This window comes from Geospiza fortis, unplaced genomic scaffold, assembly GCF_000277835.1.
Source record: "Geospiza fortis unplaced genomic scaffold, GeoFor_1.0 scaffold191, whole genome shotgun sequence".
In the NCBI taxonomy this organism is placed as follows: Eukaryota; Metazoa; Chordata; class Aves; order Passeriformes; family Thraupidae; genus Geospiza; species Geospiza fortis.
Genome location: NW_005054418.1, coordinates 1715439 through 1734541, shown reverse-complemented (window position 1 = coordinate 1734541; position 19103 = coordinate 1715439). Strand labels below are relative to the sequence as shown.

Sequence of the window (19103 nt, the reverse complement as noted above, 5' to 3'; positions counted from 1 at the left end):
GCACGGCTGAGGGGGTTTTTGAGGTGTTTCTGTAGTAACCTGTTAAAATAACAATTGACATACTCAAAGAAAAACACCAAGTAATTCAGGAAGAGCTTAGTCTTAAAAAAGAACAAAAATGAGTATGTAACTTTAGTTAAAGAAAATAGCTTTGTGATTTGAAAAATGTCTTTTCTCAAATAACATAAAGGGTTTTGAGCATAACTGAACTTACACGTGGTCACACAAGGTTCAATATATTCCAAGGGAAAAATAAAAAGCAGCAATTTGAGTTATTTTATAACTCAAAACTCCAGGCGATTAGGAAAGCTCATTTAAAAAAACCGAAAATTTAAACACCTCTTTGCTGAAAACTTTGATCAATGAAAAAGCATTCATCTACTTTGTTGTTTTTTTTCTTCTCATAGCAAATTCAGATAATGAAAAAATAGAAGATTTATTTCCAGTAAAATGCTTGGTCAAATGTGTTTTCTACATCACTTACCTGTTTTCATTTCTAACAAGCGTTTTTTCTTTTGTTGTCTCTCTAGTTTTTCTTTTTCTGCCTTCTCCTTAGCTATTTTAGCACGTCTCTGTTTTTCTTCTGCTTCCCTTCTCCTCATATTTTCTTTTACTGCTTGCTATGAAAAAAGGTAATAGAGTTCCATTAAAATGGAAGTCTTAGAAAAAACAAAGCTGAACCTTAAAAACAAAGAAAACAGCTTTCAAACTGTAACCCCCTAACTAACCTTAATTTATCAAGTAAGTATTTCACATTCCATATTTAGAATATTTTATTCAGAAGAGTAAGCAAATTCAGAATAAATACATTAAAAGCATACTAATTGCTCCCAAATGAGGTTTATAAATTCAGCAAGAAATGCATCTTAAGAATACACATGTACGAAGAAGTCAAAATGTCTAAACCACCTTGTTCTACAAAAATGTATGTTACGATTTGTAGTTCTAAAACAATTTCAACACTTTCTTCTTTCTCATGCTGCCACTATACTAAGCAAAACAAGGCTGCCTGTGTAACAGAGTTGCATTTTTCTTATTCTTATCAATATATGCATTAATTCACTGAGTTTAAAAATTCTGGTTAATTTTTGTAAAATACTGTTTATTTGGAATTATAAATATGTACTCCAAAACTTCCACTGAAGCTAAAACAGAACAATGAGTTTCAGAGTTTTGAAATAAAAACGTTTAGCATATTCAGACACTAAGCAAAAGAACTCTATTACATTCAATACATTTTTAACAAAAGTATTTTGGGATTACCTTTTCATTATTTTAATGTTAGCTATGTACACTGGTAAATTCTCAGTGCTCTAAGAATCTACATTTGCATTAAAGTGCACCTATTCTTTATTGCAGAAAGTTGTTTTATTCAGAACAGCTACACAGAACCCTGACTTTGATAATATATTAAAATGTCCCCTGTTACAAAATGGCTAACATCTTCACAAGGTCTGAGGCAAAAGCTGCAATTTTGCAGCTCATTTGTTTTTAGCAGGAAAACATCCAGACTGCACTCAGGAAAGAAAAAATGGGCTGCCAAGTATTACATAGTACAGACAAATCTGGATTACAGCAATACTTGCACAGGCACACAGGCACTGTTTGCAGCATCACTGCCATAGAGAGTGACCAAAAGAAGGGGGAAAAAAACCAGCACATAAAGCTTGTGAAGAAATACTTGTGTTGGATAACTGAAGAAGAGTAAGCTTTCCATCATGAAAAATGACAATGGAATGGATTTTTTATACCAAGCAAAACTGTACTTTCACAGTGACTCCTCCAAAGTCACCTCTGTCAAATTTCTTGATTCAGGGAGAACAGGGTAGACGTTTCCTAAAAAATGCTAGAATTTTTGATTAAAATAATTTTGACAAATTATTTGCTGATTTTCAGACTGGGCATTCTATAGAATAAACTACTGGATAAAATTCAAATGGGACCTGGTACTCGACAAGTACAATACTGGCAGAAATTACACACTTTCCTTATAGAGTGACGAAGGAAGTTTCTACTTTGCACCTACTTTTCCCCCAAAAATAATATCAGTAGGACTCAGCCTCAGACTGCAGTCATTCAAATGCAGATGTCTATTCTTTTTAACCACATTGAACAAGTGGGCCTGACTCAATAGCTTATACCTTCATATGCAGTGCAAATGGGATGCTTTGGAGTATCACACCTTGCCCTCAGCCTTTCTCTAACAGGAAACCAATTTTCCACAAATTCTATGTCAAAGCTTGAAATTTCAGGCTGATGATGTCTTGAGTACTATTTAAGATGCTTCTCCAGGATACCGGGTACTTCTGTTGTTACATCTCCTTTGAGACATCAGGTAGACAGCTTTCCAAATTCCACTAAATGAATTAAGTATGCATCTCCTTTGACTAAAACACAAGATTAGACACTCAAACTCTCATACAAATATGCCCTGAGGCCAGATTCTATCCAACATGTCCCATGTGTTTTCAACAAGAAATGTAAATGGAATGCCAAGACCCTGATTTTCCAAACTGGAGGCATTCTTGGGTTCTCTCTTCAAACTCCCAGGGTAATTTCTAATTTTCATTTAAGTATTTGCTTCATATAAAGGAAAAACAGAGTCTAGGGTACACTTTTACTGTACCCTAGACTCTGTTGCTCTTCTTCTGGTTCTTGAAGTTATGCCTCTGCTGAAGAGTAACCTAGCACCAATAGGAGCAAGGGGATTCTATACCCTATGATTAGCCTGATTAGCTTAGTCTTAGACAGAAGAGCTGTCACGTCAAGGTGTGTTTGCTCCCTTTCCTACAACTGGAGGAAAATTCTAACCATTAGACAATTTCTTCATCATGAAAGCTATCCTTCCCAGGAAAGGAATGAACTTGTTAGCAGTACCCATGATGCTGTGAAAGTAGACAGGGAGGTTAACAGGGATATCTGATACCTAAGATGTTCCACTGAGTGTACCAGTAATTTAGCTGTGGAAGCTAAAGTCTCTGAAGGCAAGATGCTTCACCCCTTTTTGTGGATCTGGCCAAGTAACTGTACTCTAGATTTGGTGCTCACAGAGAGCAAATAATAGTTGTCACAGCTACCAAATAACACTGAAATACAAAGTGTAAATCAAAGTTAGCTAAGAAACTCAAGTCTAGGGCTCCAGATTTAAACATAGAGATTTTTAAAACTTTTTAATACATTTTCATTAATTAAGAATGGAAAAAAATAACTATAAGTAGGAAAATACTTCACGTAAATAATCAACTTTGCATGACAACAAGTTGACTGAACTTCACTCTCCCATACCTACTGGTGATGAGTCATCTTTTAGTTTGGGCTTCATAATAATCCAATGATTTTTCAGCACTAAATTTACAAGTCTTCTGGACTAAATTTTCTAAGATAACCATCACCTTCAGTTTCCTTCAGTAATAAACCCCAATACTAAACAATTTTGAAAATCAGCTCATTTGTCTCATCCTAGGCATCTCAAAAATCTTTTCTGAAAAACTGAGCAGCTACTCAAGATTTGGATTAGTGTCATTGAATGATAGGGGGTTTCATGCCTTATCTACACATCTTTTTCATATAGCCTTCAAAGTGCTCTGCAAGACAGAATTATTAATTTTCCTCAAGGTTTCTTCTATCATGCTCATCAATAATACCTAACTGTTGTGAAGCGTTAATTAATCTATCTTCATGAAACTGCTGTGAAGTAGAGGCTAGCATCAGTGCTAATTTTAAAGACACAAAGAAGAAATATGAGAAAACTAATGCAAAGCACAACCACCTTCTTAGAGCCTCCAACTCAACATGAACCCAAGCATTTAAAATTCTACATTTGCATCAGAGGTATGGTTTAAACATCAGAAATTAAAGTAATATAACTATTTTGTAATATTTATTAATTCTGAAATCAGACTACTGAGCTTCATATTAGGCACTGATCAAGTTAGGAAAACACAATGCCCCTGTTCCCAAAAATCATGTAACTTGTCAAGCAAAATTATTGCAATTGAATAGTATCTTGGTTTTTAGTTGTGAAACTCTGAAGCAGCAGAGGATTAGAAATCATTACATGTTCCAAATGGTTGCTAAATATTGGTTCCAGTTTAAGCGCTTTCCTCAAAACGGATGGATATGAATTATATGAATTTCAAACTGTCTCCCAATACCTGTGAAAGAAGTAATTTTCTCCACCTATATCTTCAGACCTGTCTGAAATCATTAAAAAACCCAACCAAACAAGTAAAACCAAACAAGACTGGGGAACATGCAAAGAACCTAAATACATGTGTTGTAATGATAAGTTGTAATGACTAGGCTCAAATAAGGAGTAGGTGGCAGAATGACTAAGTGAATCTTTCAATCTTTTTTCTTTTGATCCATAGGCATTAGCTGGATCATTCCTCCAGATTTTGTCACAAGACTCATGCTCATACAATATTCCTGCAGGAGCGTAGTCAGTAAGTTCAGCTGTGTAATAAGAAGCCAGATGTGACACAAATCAGCTTATTATCTAAATTCACACATATAGATAAGGCTACAAAATATAACTTCTAAGAAACATTAGGTATAAAATAAACATATTGTACCGTGAACATCATCCTGAAGTTGTTTAAGTCTGTTAAAAACTCCTCCACCGAAACTTTCTTCAGGTCAATGGCAAAATAGCCCATCACACTCTGATAGAGTTTTTCCATGTTCTCATGCATCCGTGAAAGTTTCTGAAAGTCTTCTTTGGCATGAACTAGGAAGCTGTACACTGCTGTTAAGGCTGCAAGAATACTCAGTGAATCCAATCAAAAACACTGCTTTCATTTAACATTGATTTGTATGTCATACACATTTCTTATTTCCTCAAATAAGGACCAAAAGAATTCCTTCCATGTTGTACATACTTCCTGATAGTTACTGTGTACACTAAGCCTATGAATAAATTCAGGGACTTTCATCAAAATATCTCAACCACTTTAAAGTTATTCAATTACTACATAATTTCTTATGAAGTGAAATGAAATGTATGTAACTAATCTAACTTCAAGCACCCATGTAGTTTATTTAGTATCATTGTCTTCGTATTGAAGCTAAATGCTTAGGTATATAAATTACTACATCCTAAGAATTTAGGTACAGATACCAATAATTAACCTGAATACTTTATCAATAAATACTATAGTCCCTACTAAAATTAGAGTAGAAACAGAAATATTGATAAACAGTATTAAAAATAAAAATAATGAAAGATAAAAAACTTCATTGTAACAGCAATGCATTTATTTCTGTTCCTGAAGGCCGCATTAGGTATTTATGCTTTTTCTAAGGCTATTCGCAATGTCAACACAACTTAATTAAATTAGAGGTGAAAACAATAAAACTAATTCTATAAAAGATAAGCAATTTAAAAACAGCTTCAAAATATTGCATATAAAATAAAAACCCCTATGTTTATTCAGGACTTCGAATAACGTAGTTTGCCAAAGAAGCTCAAAGACAAAATATTATACATAGCCATTTCTCTATGTTGGGCAACTTTAGGAAGTGTGTACTTTAATGGAAGGGTAGCTAAATAAATATTTATGTTCCATTATTTTTCTGCTGCAGTGAATGCCACAAAAGTCAAGAAATAGCCATTTTATTTTTACTCTAAATTGCCCACATCTACTGCAAAAGAGAATTTGCTGTGTTTGCACACTTTCTACTACAGAATAAATACACTATGGCCACTTTATAAAGCATAGAATTTTTAATCAAGGGCATGAAAATCTAGACCAACAGAATAGCACAGGACCTGGCATTTTTTCTTAATGAATCTCCTACTACTGGCCTCAGTCCATCATCCCAGGCTGCACAGATCCCTCTCCAGAGCCTTTCTACCTCCAACAGATCAACACTCCCACCCAATTTGGTGTTGTTAGCAAACTTGCTTGAGGGTGAACTCAGTCCTGTAGTGCAGATTATCAATAAAGATGATGAACAGGACCAGCCTCAATACTGAGCCCTGGGGAACTCCTCTAGTGACCAGTACATATTAATGTATTACAGCTGGATAACTGTTTTCACTCTTCAGGTTTTTTACAATGCACTCCTTCGTTAGTTTAGTTTTGTTTAGAAGCTGAATTCCATTTCAGTTGCATTGTTAAGTGTCCTTCTGGTTTGTTACGGTTGCTTTAAAAATACCAAGTAAGAAGTTCCTGGGTTTTTTTTGTGATTTAGAATCCCGGCCAGAAATTCACACAATAGTGATCTCAGATATGTGCAGGAAGGGAGAAATAATGCACTTTCACAATATTCTAATTAGTCACTAATGGCTACTGGCTGATTATGTAAGTGCAGAACAACCTCCTCTACGACAGTCTTGTGAAAAAGGACTAACTTAAGTCAAGATTCGACAATTTAAAAAGATACATCTTCCATCAACCATCAACCACCTAATTTCAGACTTTCTCAATGTGGCTCTTTTGCCAGTACAAGCTTCTTTTCATGCTTTTAGTAACTTCACAAGATGCAGCTCATAAGCAGCTCCAGACTGCCTGTGCTGACTGGCTGGCAACAGATCAAAGAGAACTGATGCTGACAGCCCTCTTTTCTTCTACATCAATTTGAATCTCCTTTACTCAGCTCCCAAGATGAGCACAGCACACAGGAAACTGATCTTTACACTTGAGATTCTTAAAAAATTATTCAGACTCTTATAAAGCTACTGGTAGGAAAGCAAAGAAAGTTGATGAGAGGTTTGTCTACAAATGCTGCCCAAGGACTATATAAAAAAGGATCATGTAAAACAAGACGTGACAAAACAAGCTAAGACCATCAAAAGAAATGTCACCAGTTCACAAAAACACAAACAAACCAAAACAACAAAAAAGAGTGAAACTAGAAAAAATAATTCCTACATCTGGTTAAATTTTGATCCTAAAATTTAGGATACTTATTATTTGTGATTCTTTGACTAGTAACAGATCTTATGAAAGATTATAGTTTTTTACAATTATGAGGGTGTTTGTTTCCACAGAGTGAAGGGTAAAGGAAAATTAGATAAATTAGTTTTGCTGTCTCTCTACATAAATGCCAGATATTAAACACTCAAGTATTTTTCATTTTCTAGGATGCAAAACAAAAAAAGGGTTGAAATTATCAGTCAAAGGTAGACTTCATCTTGTAAATTCAAAAAAATATCCTGAAAAGAAAACCTGGGGAGTGGAGGAAGTGAGAGAAAATTTCTGTGATATTCTTCAAGACACAGCTAAAATTACAGCTATGTTAATAGTGCTATGTTAATACAGTTAAAGATGGTTAATCTTATACTGTTGAAAACTGACTCCCCTTGAATATTTGATGCATAATTTTAAACACAAAATACAGTATTCTGGTAGGATGTTTTGCTATCTAATATTTCAATGCCAGACATGATGAATCCTGAGATTTTTATTTTCCATCTGGTGCATTATGGGATACCTCTAAGCTCTTGGCATTCTACTGAGACTGTGCTTGAATTTAGGTATTTTTAATAACTCCTCTTCCTTTTCTCCTTAAATATGGCTTTTGTTAGCCAACTCTAACTAAACTGGAAACAACAGGGAATACTACTGAGTACAGCAATCCCAACCATAATTATTACAAACAGGTTCATACATACACATTATCAACTACACAATTCATTGGTTTTGGAGGAATGAAGACAGAAGTACAGCTGAGCTGCAACACAGGTGGGAAGAAAATGAAATAAACTAGTTTGGTATTTGTTAACTTTTTCTGAAATGGCTTTACTTTGTGGACTGCTTTTTTGGAATCACTGGACTACAGATCAATCTGCTAATTAATGTAACAGGACAGCATTGCACGGCTGAGACAAGATCTGTGACAAAACTTCTAACTGCTGTATGTTTGGTCTTGCATATTCTGGCAGATCTTTTCACAGTGAATTTCTTGTCTGAAATTTATACTGATTTTAATACACTGTGTATATAAAATACTAATATAGTGTAGCATATCAAGCTAATTAAAAACAGCTGTTACCCTAGAAAAGATGATGAATAACTTTAATCTCTACTAAACACTTTCTTAAAAGATGCCAGTATTCACCACTTGTATTTTAGAAGAATCTTCAAAAGGGGACTGAGACTGCCACTATACTAGATGACAACAGCCTCCACAAAACATGGCAAACCTTTTGAAGACTGGTGCAAAATGCTTTGTGGTCACTTCAAACCATTTCAACAAATTATCTTCTACTAAGAGCAAGCAGTGTAAATGCTGTAGGACTGTTAAGGATTTCTCACATTTTGGGAAAATAATTGCAATTTTCTGAAGAATACATGTCAGAGAGAATTCTTTTTATATGCATATATCAAGGTTCAACAGAAGAATTCTGCATCTGAAAATAATAGTTCAAGAAACACATAGAAATGTTTCAATTTTTAAGTCAGTACCTTCTGAAGAGTATTTGTCAAATAATACCTTCTCTTTGATTCACTCCTACTTATCTCTAGGTTATAATACTAAAACAAATTCGCAAGTATTTGTATTCACACAAAGCTGATGCATCCACTGTGTATGTATCATATATTACAAGTAAAACCAGTGCTAGCTATAATGTATGCCTTAAGTCCAGACCAGATATTAAAAGAAGTATAGACTTAAATTAAATTTACATTGGTAGCCAAAGCCCTGTCTCATTACCTGTCCACACAGTTAACATCTTGACCTTCTACCAAAGAGTGACACACAACTTTTTTTTACCTGAAGAGCTCAGGTTCTGTAATCCACAAAGTCCTGAGGATGCAAGGACATCTTACAGATTCATTTATGTTGCACAGGGGCAACTTCAAATTATGAGGTCAATTAAGTAACCAAGAGTTTGGAGGCAGCAAGTCCCTTCCCTGCAGCTGAAATGGGTTTCTTTTACCTCATTTGGTAGCCTAGGCTCTGAATCATTTAAGTACTACTTCTTCCTCCCCTTTCTGCAATGTCAACAAATCAAATTAAATGGTAAAGGAACAGCTAATTGATCAAAATAAAAGATTTTTTTCCTAGCTGAAAAGCAGCAATCAGCTGATTGCCTCTCAAGTATTAGTTCCATAAGTTTCTGTAAAAGAACACCATCAACACCACTTTTATCAGTAAGCTCAAACTTTCTCAGCTGCTGCCTTGAAAATCAGAAGATGGGAGCTGTACTGATAAACAGCATGTTGACTAAATCACTTAATTAAACTTTTAATATGCAATTTAAATACTCTTCCTAAACCCACTAAACTTTTATTTTGAACATACAAATGCATTTTGTTCACTGTGCTTTTTATGGAACATTTCACTCGATGGATTTAATACGTTAGATCAATATCAATTCAATATTCTTTGACTTCCCTAATTAAAGGAAACAGAAGAATTGAGATAATAACTATTTCTTTTCAGCTAGCATACACACGATGGCTCACAAATTAACACAATCTAATATATAGGAGAAATATTCATAATTACAGACTTTGTCAATAAAAGAGTGAACTAACTGTGCATGTCTCTGAATTCCTAAAGAAACAAGAATGCTAATCAGTTCATTAGGGGGCTTTGGGTTGTGATATTTAGCGACAGGATGTAATGGCCTGCTTGTCCATGGAGCTTAATTGTACTCAGGATGAAAAATTATTTTCTACAAAGTACTATCCTTCTTTTTTAAGACTTCCTGCTGGTTTCTTTTTATGAGCCGCATGCTTTTCAAGACATCATCACCATTCAGATTTCCTTGTCATAGGAATAAAAGTAAAGACAGGTCCAGGTTTCATCATGCTGTGCAGGATTATCTAACCTTTACATCAAACCTTTTCAGCTTCGTAATTTATTGAAGTTCTTGTTTTCCTAAAAGTGAGCTGCTTTAATTAGTGTGTTCACAGACATGACTAGAAACTGTAGGCAACTACACTGTTAAGAAATTGCTGTCTGCTGGGTCAGGTAGTAGGTGATGGTAAACTACTTCTGTTTATAATATTTACTATTCAAAATATTGGTTTTGAATAGTCTAATACAATGAAATATGTAGTATGGCTGGTGTAAGGACTTAAAGAGCACAGCTGTCTGCCTCACGCACTCTTTAGGCCACAGAAGAACATTGCCATGAGATAAGCACAGAGGGAGTGACAGGATGTTTCTATCCTGGCAGAGGTAAGATCTGGGTAGCAAATCCTGGTTAATGCATCTAGGCAACAATTCCGTCTGTGGAAATCTGTGTAAAGAAGCAGCTACAAATTCAAATATCACTGGTTGAACAAAGATTACCCCAAGTTATGGGATAGATGGGCAACTGTGACTACTGAAGAAGCCCCACCCCAAGTAAGCCTCCGAGGGAGTATAAATTAAGCCACTGTGACAGGAACTCAAGATAAGATAAAGGTGGTACTATTGTTGGGTTTTATCTCAGACCTAGGAGAAGGTAACAAAGCTGGAGGAGAAGAATGGATCACTGATAATGGACACAAAGAATGCAAAATTTCTATTCCACAAGGAAAGCCAATTCAGCAACTGTGCTGAAATCAGCTCCAGTTGGGTAGAAGGTAAATTTGACAGGGGAAGATCACAACCCATTGAACCAAGAAACGCATCAACTCAAACAAAGAGAAAGACTGAGCACAGGACTAACAGTGAGAGAACTGTGTAGCTAGTGAGCATTAATTTATTTGTTTGCTAAACTGTATAAATTGTGAAAAGTTTTGAACCACCTCAGGACACCATCACCAAGAAGCCTCAGGTGAAGAAAGACTAACAGCATACCACTGGATCCACGAGTGGGGACTGACTATCTCCTGCTTTACATTGCCCTTCCTTTCCCTCTACCCATCCCCATTTACTGTTAAATAAAATGTGTATTATTGACTTCAGCATATGATCTCAAGTCACTAATCGGATCTTAAGACTTGGTTTTACCTGTACTGATTTATTCTAAGACCAAATATTTATTTTGCCAGTTTCTGACAGCAGTCAATATCCAACAATTAGGGAAAACAAAGAGGAAACAAAACTTGGCAAATGTAGCATGATAATTCAAGTGATGTAGTATTCTGTTTCTAGCAATCTGTATGTTAGTCATTCTTCTGAACAAAAGCTGCCTCTAGGCTACTGTTTAGCCACCTATCTAGGCCTTATATGAAATTCATTCACATTTTCAGTTTAATTGTCTGTCGTCCATGAAAACATTTCTGTTAGTGTGTTTTAACCTGCTAGACAGTATTTCACATGGGATGAACCCATGGTTATTTAAAGACACAAAGAATATATTCCTCTCTTTCCTTCTGCATGGGACACAAAAGTACAAGTATTTTTACTGTATTTTCTTAACTTTTTTGATTTTCCACCATCAGAGTATTACCCTATTAAAACATTCCTTTTCTATAACCTATTGCTAGTTGCTGCTCGTTGCCACCATTCTCTGCCACATCAGTAGATATATACTACACTTTTTGAGATGGGGTAATGGAAGAACTGATGATGTAAGAATATTGCTGATTTTTACAGTATCTTGTTGTTTATGTTTTCTACTTGTTCTCAACTGTTGGGATTTGTTCCCAATTGTTCTAATACAGTGTTTCTCCTTCAGATCTATTAGTCTATAATCACTAAAGTTCACTTGTTGCTTTGTCAGCATCTATCAGTATCTCGCTTTGATGTGAGGATTTTTTTTTCAAAGATATTAATCCAAAAAAAAAAGTAATGAAACCACTTTTTAACCTAAGAAATTTCTTTCCTTATAAGTCATTGTGAAAACACCTTGTTGAAACGTGAATGGGAATTCAGTTATGTTCTATTGACTTCTCACCTAACACAAAGGAAAATGAGGTATCCTACATAATTATTTTTGGATATCAGATGTTTGGTATTAGCATATAATATATATACATTACATCTTTATTTATCCACTTTTCTCTTGCTCTCCTTAGATTTTTGGGAGGATTCACTCATTCTCAACTGAATTTTGCTAATTTAGTTCTTATATTTTTTAATAACTACATATCCAAGGAAAGCTAAATACTAACTGTTCCTTCAAGATCTAGTCATTAGAAAAAAAATACAAAGTTAGAGGGTATTTGAAGAGACTGCATCATGACTATTTCAGATTAGATTATTGTTGTAGGTCCTTTCCAACTGAAATAGTCTATTATATTTTAACAGATAAAGAAGGGCCTGTCCTTTTTCATAGTTTAGATTTTTTAACAAGTGCTTCCCATTCCTAACTTGTTAGACTACATATAATTTTCCAAACAAAGCACAGACTTTTTAAGTCCCAGCAATATTCTCCAAAAGCTCTCATGGATATATTTTCCTCTAACTTCCTAGCAATATTTTATCTCTTGCCTTCAGGACACATCTCCTAGTTCTCCTATTATGCTGTCAGTTTCTTCAGGATCAAACTTATGCTTCATACTGTAGAGACACCATGCTGGTGGGCTGCAACGTATCTCCCAAAACCACATTGAGCTGGGAAAAAAAGGGCATCACCATCAACATTAAACTGAAAAAACTCAACAACAAAATATCCAACCTTACAAAATATTAGTAACGTCACTGGAAGGTTAAGATAACCCACAGCAGCCACAGAAGGCCTGAAGCTAAGTTGCAAACACTTGGGTTGCAGTGCATCTAACAAAGACAGAACTGGCCCTCACACAGGAAGAGCAAGTGCATCCACCTGGCCTCGGGGTCAAGGCTTGTGTAATAGGACAAGATGAATAAAGAGGACTGTGTCCTGAGTCCTCCAGCCTTTGTGCATAACAAAGCAGTCTTCCAGCTAGGTAACAATCTAACCATGCCTGCAGAGCAAATTTCAACCTGTCTGCTCGTATTTCTGCTTCCAGATTGGTTTTGGTGGCAAGTATATATGGCCAACATTTGCTAGAGAGGTTTAAGCAAAAGAATTTTTTTTCCAGTTTAATTAATTATCTTCATGTCACAAGGTGTTCTTATGAAAGACAGGCAGTGAAGTTGGCTGCATGATTTGGATAAAATAGTGAGAAAAAGAATTTTGGCAAAAATAACACCAGAAAACAGTTTTCATGAGCTATGAATCTCATTTCTGAAATAACAGAAATTTTCTGGTTCTGTGGTTGCATGTACAAAAACATTCACAATGGTAACGCATACACTAGAAAACAGAGAGACACAGGGTGACAGATATATTTTTCTAAGAGACTCTGACATAAAAATACCATGTAACACTAGAGTGCTTAACATTCCTATTATAACTTCTCTTTACTAAGTTAAGAAACTCATATACTGACAGTGAGCATTTTTCCCTCATTCATTCCACTTCAGGGGAATCCTTTAATTGGACTGTTCATGTATGTAGTTTTTATCCATACATGGATAATAGGAAAAATAAGTCATATTTTTCAAAAATACATGGTACAAACTAGACAGAAGTTATGCAAATAAATTTAAAATTTAAAGCAATGCAGTAAAATTACTTAGGGATTTTTGATTTGCAGAGTGCCTCAAAGGATATTGACATTTTTGCTACAAACTTATCGTGCTTATCTTCAGGAACAGGAAAAGTCTGCAAATCCTTCTCAAGCTGTTGAAGCTGCCGCTCCATATGCTTAAGGCTCTTCTCCAGGTTTTCTGCTGAGACTAAAATACAGAACATACATTCTGTTAACACACTAAACAAAATCCATTGTTTCCAAAATGCAAGAGTTAAAACCTTACCCAAGTCAGCATGCTACATTGTTAATTCTGAAATAAAAGCACACTGGACAAATTACAATGCAAGATGAGGAGGTCGCTCTACAATGTTCAGCTCTCCCCTCTTACACAGATTCCTTATTCTCACTAGATGTATGCTGTTTGAATGTTGTATTTTCATCTGTTTTTATGCCCAAGGTTTTGCATTCCAATTAACACTGTTTTAGGGAACCTGAGATATACATATGCCAGTCTGTCTCCTCTGATTAACCAAAGGACAAGTTTTCAAGATATTCTAACACCCCACAAAGCTTTTCTCCATCTCATTCTGTTAAAACAGAAAATACAAACATTTTTATGAACGGTCATAAAGAAAATAAGATTCTCAAACACAGAAAATTGGGCTATTAAACACCTATCAATAAAACCTAAACCTCAGTTCTCTAGTTTAAAAGCACTATGTATGGTAAAAAACACAACAGAATTTGTTGGAGCAAAAGTGCAGGCCAAGCATTTGAGAGGGTAAAACAGAGCAACACAGGGACTTAGGAAAAAGAAAGGAGTGGAGCTGAAACATTAGGGATTTATAGAAGGATGAAGAAAAAGTATAAGTTTTCTTTGTCAGGAAAAGAAAGATTGAAGCAATGCATGTAAAGTTGAATGCTTTATCTGTAAATAGTTGATTGAAATATCAAGGTGACCAGAGTAATCTCAGGATAATTAACATGTGTTCTTTCTTAGATCTATATTATTGCCATCGGTTAAAATTTATTTTCAATTTATGAAGGCAACTTAGCATTTATTTAAGTTTCATAGGAGCAATATATAAAGATGTAAGAACACACTGTGAATTCTAGTCCAAAGACTTTTTTTTTCTTTTTAATGATTTCTTTCATTCATAATATAGTGTAAATATCTGTAAAGGTATAGTTACCTTCATCTTCATCTTAAAAAAAAAACTCCTTGGAGAAAGTCTGTATCCCTATGATGTTACTACACTGCGTAGTGGATACCTAATTTCATCCACCAAATAGTTATGTGAGAGAAAATATAAAATACATAAAATAAACACATCCTTCTCTGATAAAAGCCTGATGGAGTCCCCAAATTACCACAGTAAAATGCTGCATAGCAACTACAATCCTATTCACAGCAGAAAGGTTAAGACAACTATAAAATGATCCATGGCAATGTGATAAATTGCTTTATAATCACCATTTTTAAAAACCTCTGGTTACTTAAAAAATAGTTTTTCAATTGTACATTAGACTTGCACGTTTTGACCCAGCAAATCATCACCAGTTAGGTCAGTTCGCTTCAGTAGTTAAAAAATTGTTTTGTGTGGGGAGCATAGCTAAAATTAGAAGCTGACAATGTTGACTAAGACGTGTTTCAGTCTTCAGCAACCCCAGAAACAAATCTGATTTTAATAGAAAGTCATACTTCTGCTGTCATGAGAAGCATCTGAGTGTTAGGCACACACCATTTTATGTCATTGATGCTAAGAAACACAGAATACAACAACTTGTGCCTAATCTAACTATTGCTTGGACTCATCACAAGACCGTTTATTTTGCATAAAGGTTCATAGTATAAATTAATGTGACATACACACATAGTACATATAGTATATAATGTCAAAATTATGAGACCTGGCAAGGAACACCAATTAAAAAACAATACAAAAGCCCAACACACCAAAAAATCCTCTACACCAGCTGCAGGTAGCAGCTGAGTAACAGCTACACTTTTTTACCCAGATGAGAAACTCAGCAAAATAACTCAGTGCCTAGAGCTGATTAACACATCCTATACAAGAGATTTGCAAACCCTTCCTTCCAGCAAAGCCAGTTTTTCACTCTAGTTCTTCAGGTTTTTTGACATTGAACATTTACATGTTTGATCAAGAATCTTTATAACTCTGTTTTGTCCTGAAGAGGTTCTTTTTCCTCTGTCATGATCTTAGGTTGTTCTTGAACTTAAGATTTCAGCATGCCTTTGATTTCAGCAGTGTATAACTATTAGATATATTTTCCTTTAAGACTATATTTCTGATGATAGCCTCAAATAAAGGCTAGTTCACAATATGCTGCTATTAAGTTTGGTACCACTGTCTTTGCAGCTTTCAATTTAATGAAAACATTAAAAAAAAATCCAACCTGTAAATATAATCAGCTCTTCCAAAAGAAGATAATATAAAATAATTGCCAGTCTTTTCTTGTGTGACTCTGAAAGCCATGGTATAAAATCTGAAGGAACACAGAAGAATGGCAGAAAATGAAAAAAAAAAACCTCCTTAACTTTAACCCCTAATCCTGGAAGGATTCAGAAATAAACCCAAGCCAAACTGAAGTACATAACTCAAATGCTAGTTAAAAAACAAAGTCGAACCCTGGGGTTCTGAATATCAGTGAGCCCACAAAGCCAAGTTGTTTGCTGAATACAATGCATGTGTGCCTAAACAATCTCCTACTTACACCTGCTCATACCCCCTTAAGCTCTCACAGTCCTCTTCCAGAATGGCTCCTGCTATTTTTGTAAGCAATAATTAGATGTCCCACCATCTGTTTTTCATGGTTAAAACAACTTCACTCTTAGGGCTTCTGAATCTGGTTTTCTAATACCACAATTATACCAGAAGACTCTTCATCTGCTTCTGTTTTCAAATATTTCTGCAGTGTTTCAGGTGATGACTCACCAGCCCTTTAATTCTTGCATTACAATTTCTCCAGTTATTCTGGGAATAAATTATCTGATTAACTTACAATAAAATATCCTCTTTTTTTTTTTTGACCAAAGCCCTTATTACAGTATCAAGATGCACGATCTTGTACTTCATGCTATTGATTTTCATCTCCTTTATCCTGCTTCCTCAGGATAACTCAGTGATGACAACCCAATACCCCTCTCATCCGGCAAACTATCTAACCCTGTGTCAGACATGCTCATTGGTGCAATATCACAATTTTTTTTAACCATGTTCCTTTTAAGACAGTATTTTGTTTCTTCTACTTTTTATTCTAATGAATATTCTCCCATTGTACATAATATCAAGTGCTTTACTAAAGTCAACACAGATTTTATGGGATTGAAAGAAATAAATTAATAACCAAAGCTACCAATAAATTAATTTTTATTTTATGCTACTCTCATTAACCTCTCTCTGTGTTGGATTATTCTTTCTTTTATAAACCTTGATATCGATAAAGTCAGATAAAGAGACATGAAATTGCTCAAATCATTATTTTTTCGGTTTCTTAAATATTCTGTAGTAGCACAACATTACTATAGTCACAGCAAAACTTGATAAAAAATGTACTTACTAAACTTCTAGTTTCATCTCAATTATCTCAGGATGCAGAATATGAAACTGGTATTTACAGTATAAGAATACAGTACTCTGAATTTTTTTCTTTAAAAAAATTTCTATGAAGAATTTTCACTCCCATCTCTCCCATCCCCAGATCATTATTCTTGCTTAAAAATAAAACAATATTTAATCTAGCTTTGAACCCATACCTGTTTAATCTTATCTAGTAGAAATAATTCTCCAAAATGAAGCAACACTTGCATGTTCTCTCATTTTTATTGCTGCAAACCTTTTGCTACTTTTTGCATCAGTCAGTACTTCAGACATCATGCCTACACTCTATGACAATTTGCTTGGATGTTGCCATCTCCTAATCATGATTTTCATCCTCTTGTCTACCTGTTTTTTGCTTCCCTTGTGCTATTATGGCCCCTTTATTCTAAGAGAGTGACAGTGACAAACTGACCTCTAGCCTGATACAAAAAATTATACCATATTATTAAAAAATATTCTGGAAATGTACTGTTAGTTTTGCCATGTGAAAATCACACTGGACTGACAGAGTTTACTGAATAATTCCCTAAAATTGTCATCATATTATAAATGCAGCATTTAAAAGAAAACTTAAATGACAAAACATAGCCAAAAAAAGCCCAAAACCAACAAGAAAAAACTGACCCATATTTTCAGGTGGATTTAGAGCACTAAAAAAGAAATATTGCAGAGGAAAAGTATTGAGTGTTTCTGTAAACACCAGCAAAGGTCTGAAATAGCCATTAAAAGTAGCAAAAGATCTACTTGGATATACTCAGTGTCACATGGCACTGAAAATATAAAAATTATACTTTTTTTCTCCAAAAATAATGATTTCCCTTGTCTCTACAGCCACTTTCTGCCTTTGTTGTCTTTTCTCTCCCCTTTCTTCTTTGTGTGTGTGTGCCTAAGGTGCATACAACACTCTTTTTGAGATCTTTTTTTTTCCCAAAGCTCTGACAATGCCACTGGCTCTTTAGCACTCAGACTCTCCCTTCCAGAATAATGTTGATTTCACACATGAAAAAAAAAATCTCAGTAGGATTTTAGTCTCCTATTTTTAATTCAAATACGAGCACACCAATGTAGTGTAACTGGTAAACAATGTGGAATCATTTTTGTACCCAGTTCACCAGTACTATCACCAGTAGTATTAGGCCTCAGATCTTACAGCAACTATGTCCTATACTACCTCAAGAATCCTGGCCTGCTGGACTTGTTATAAACTTCAAAAGCCTCCTGGGAAAAATGCAGTCTGACAACATATCTCTTTTTTTAATGGTCAGTTTAAGCTCAGAAATTCTTAATATGGGAAACAGCTGAAAACAGAAACACCTGAATGACAATTCACTGATTGTCAGTTATTCATCCCTGAGCTGCTACTGAAAGAAAGAAGCAGCCGCTAAGGCAAGCAGGAAAAAATGGCCAAGCAACAGGATGTGGCACCAGCCCTGAGCATAGGGACCAAGGTCCCCCAGTGTTACACAGCACACAGTGATATGGTACAGTGGTGGACCACAATCTGTCAAGAGACAAAACCATCTTATAAAAGAAGAAATTAAATTCAGAGGAGGGAGCACAAAGAAGACCCTTGCATGAGTGGCAGCTTCCCTTGCTGAAGAATTCTTGAGCCTCACCACCTGCTTCCTTGGGGACCACAAAGTGCTGAGCTGACTGCAGTGTGTTGCATACTTGCAGACAATTTAGGGTAAAATTGTTAATAACTAACTGTTTTGAATATGCAGTGAGAGTGGTTAATAATTGATTCCAAATGAACTATTAGCATGGAATGGCAATGAATATCAGTCTAGTAGAGCTAAAAATAAAAGTTTAAAAGTGGCCACTTTTATCAGTCTTCTATCCAATATTGTCGCTCTAAAATTAAACTCCCTGAGGTATATAGGTAGCAAGATACACAAGTCTACATGTACATCTAAATGCAACTTCAACACCTTCCTACTTATTAAAATTAAACTTTCTCGCCTTCAAGGGTCTATACATCTGCACAATGCATTGAACTTTTTTTTTTAATTGCCTTTTCCACCATTTTAAGGTACCTCTTGCAATTGATTTCTGCGTAACTCATTCGATATTTTTTGTATTTCAGCAGATA

General features: G+C 35.0%; 1 protein-coding gene across 2 annotated transcripts in view; it reads right to left on the bottom strand.

Moving 5' to 3' along the window:
- The window catches only part of DIAPH3 (diaphanous related formin 3), a 203289-nt gene that overhangs the window by 70675 nt on the left and 113511 nt on the right, over positions 1-19103 (bottom strand). For both annotated transcript variants that reach the window (XM_005426609.2, XM_031061588.1), the window contains 3 exons: positions 13469-13593; positions 4575-4739; positions 485-620 (listed from right to left, as the gene is read on the bottom strand). In XM_005426609.2, the coding sequence (XP_005426666.2) occupies positions 485-620; positions 4575-4739; positions 13469-13593 (426 nt within the window). The remainder of the gene's footprint in view (positions 1-484; positions 621-4574; positions 4740-13468; positions 13594-19103) is intronic.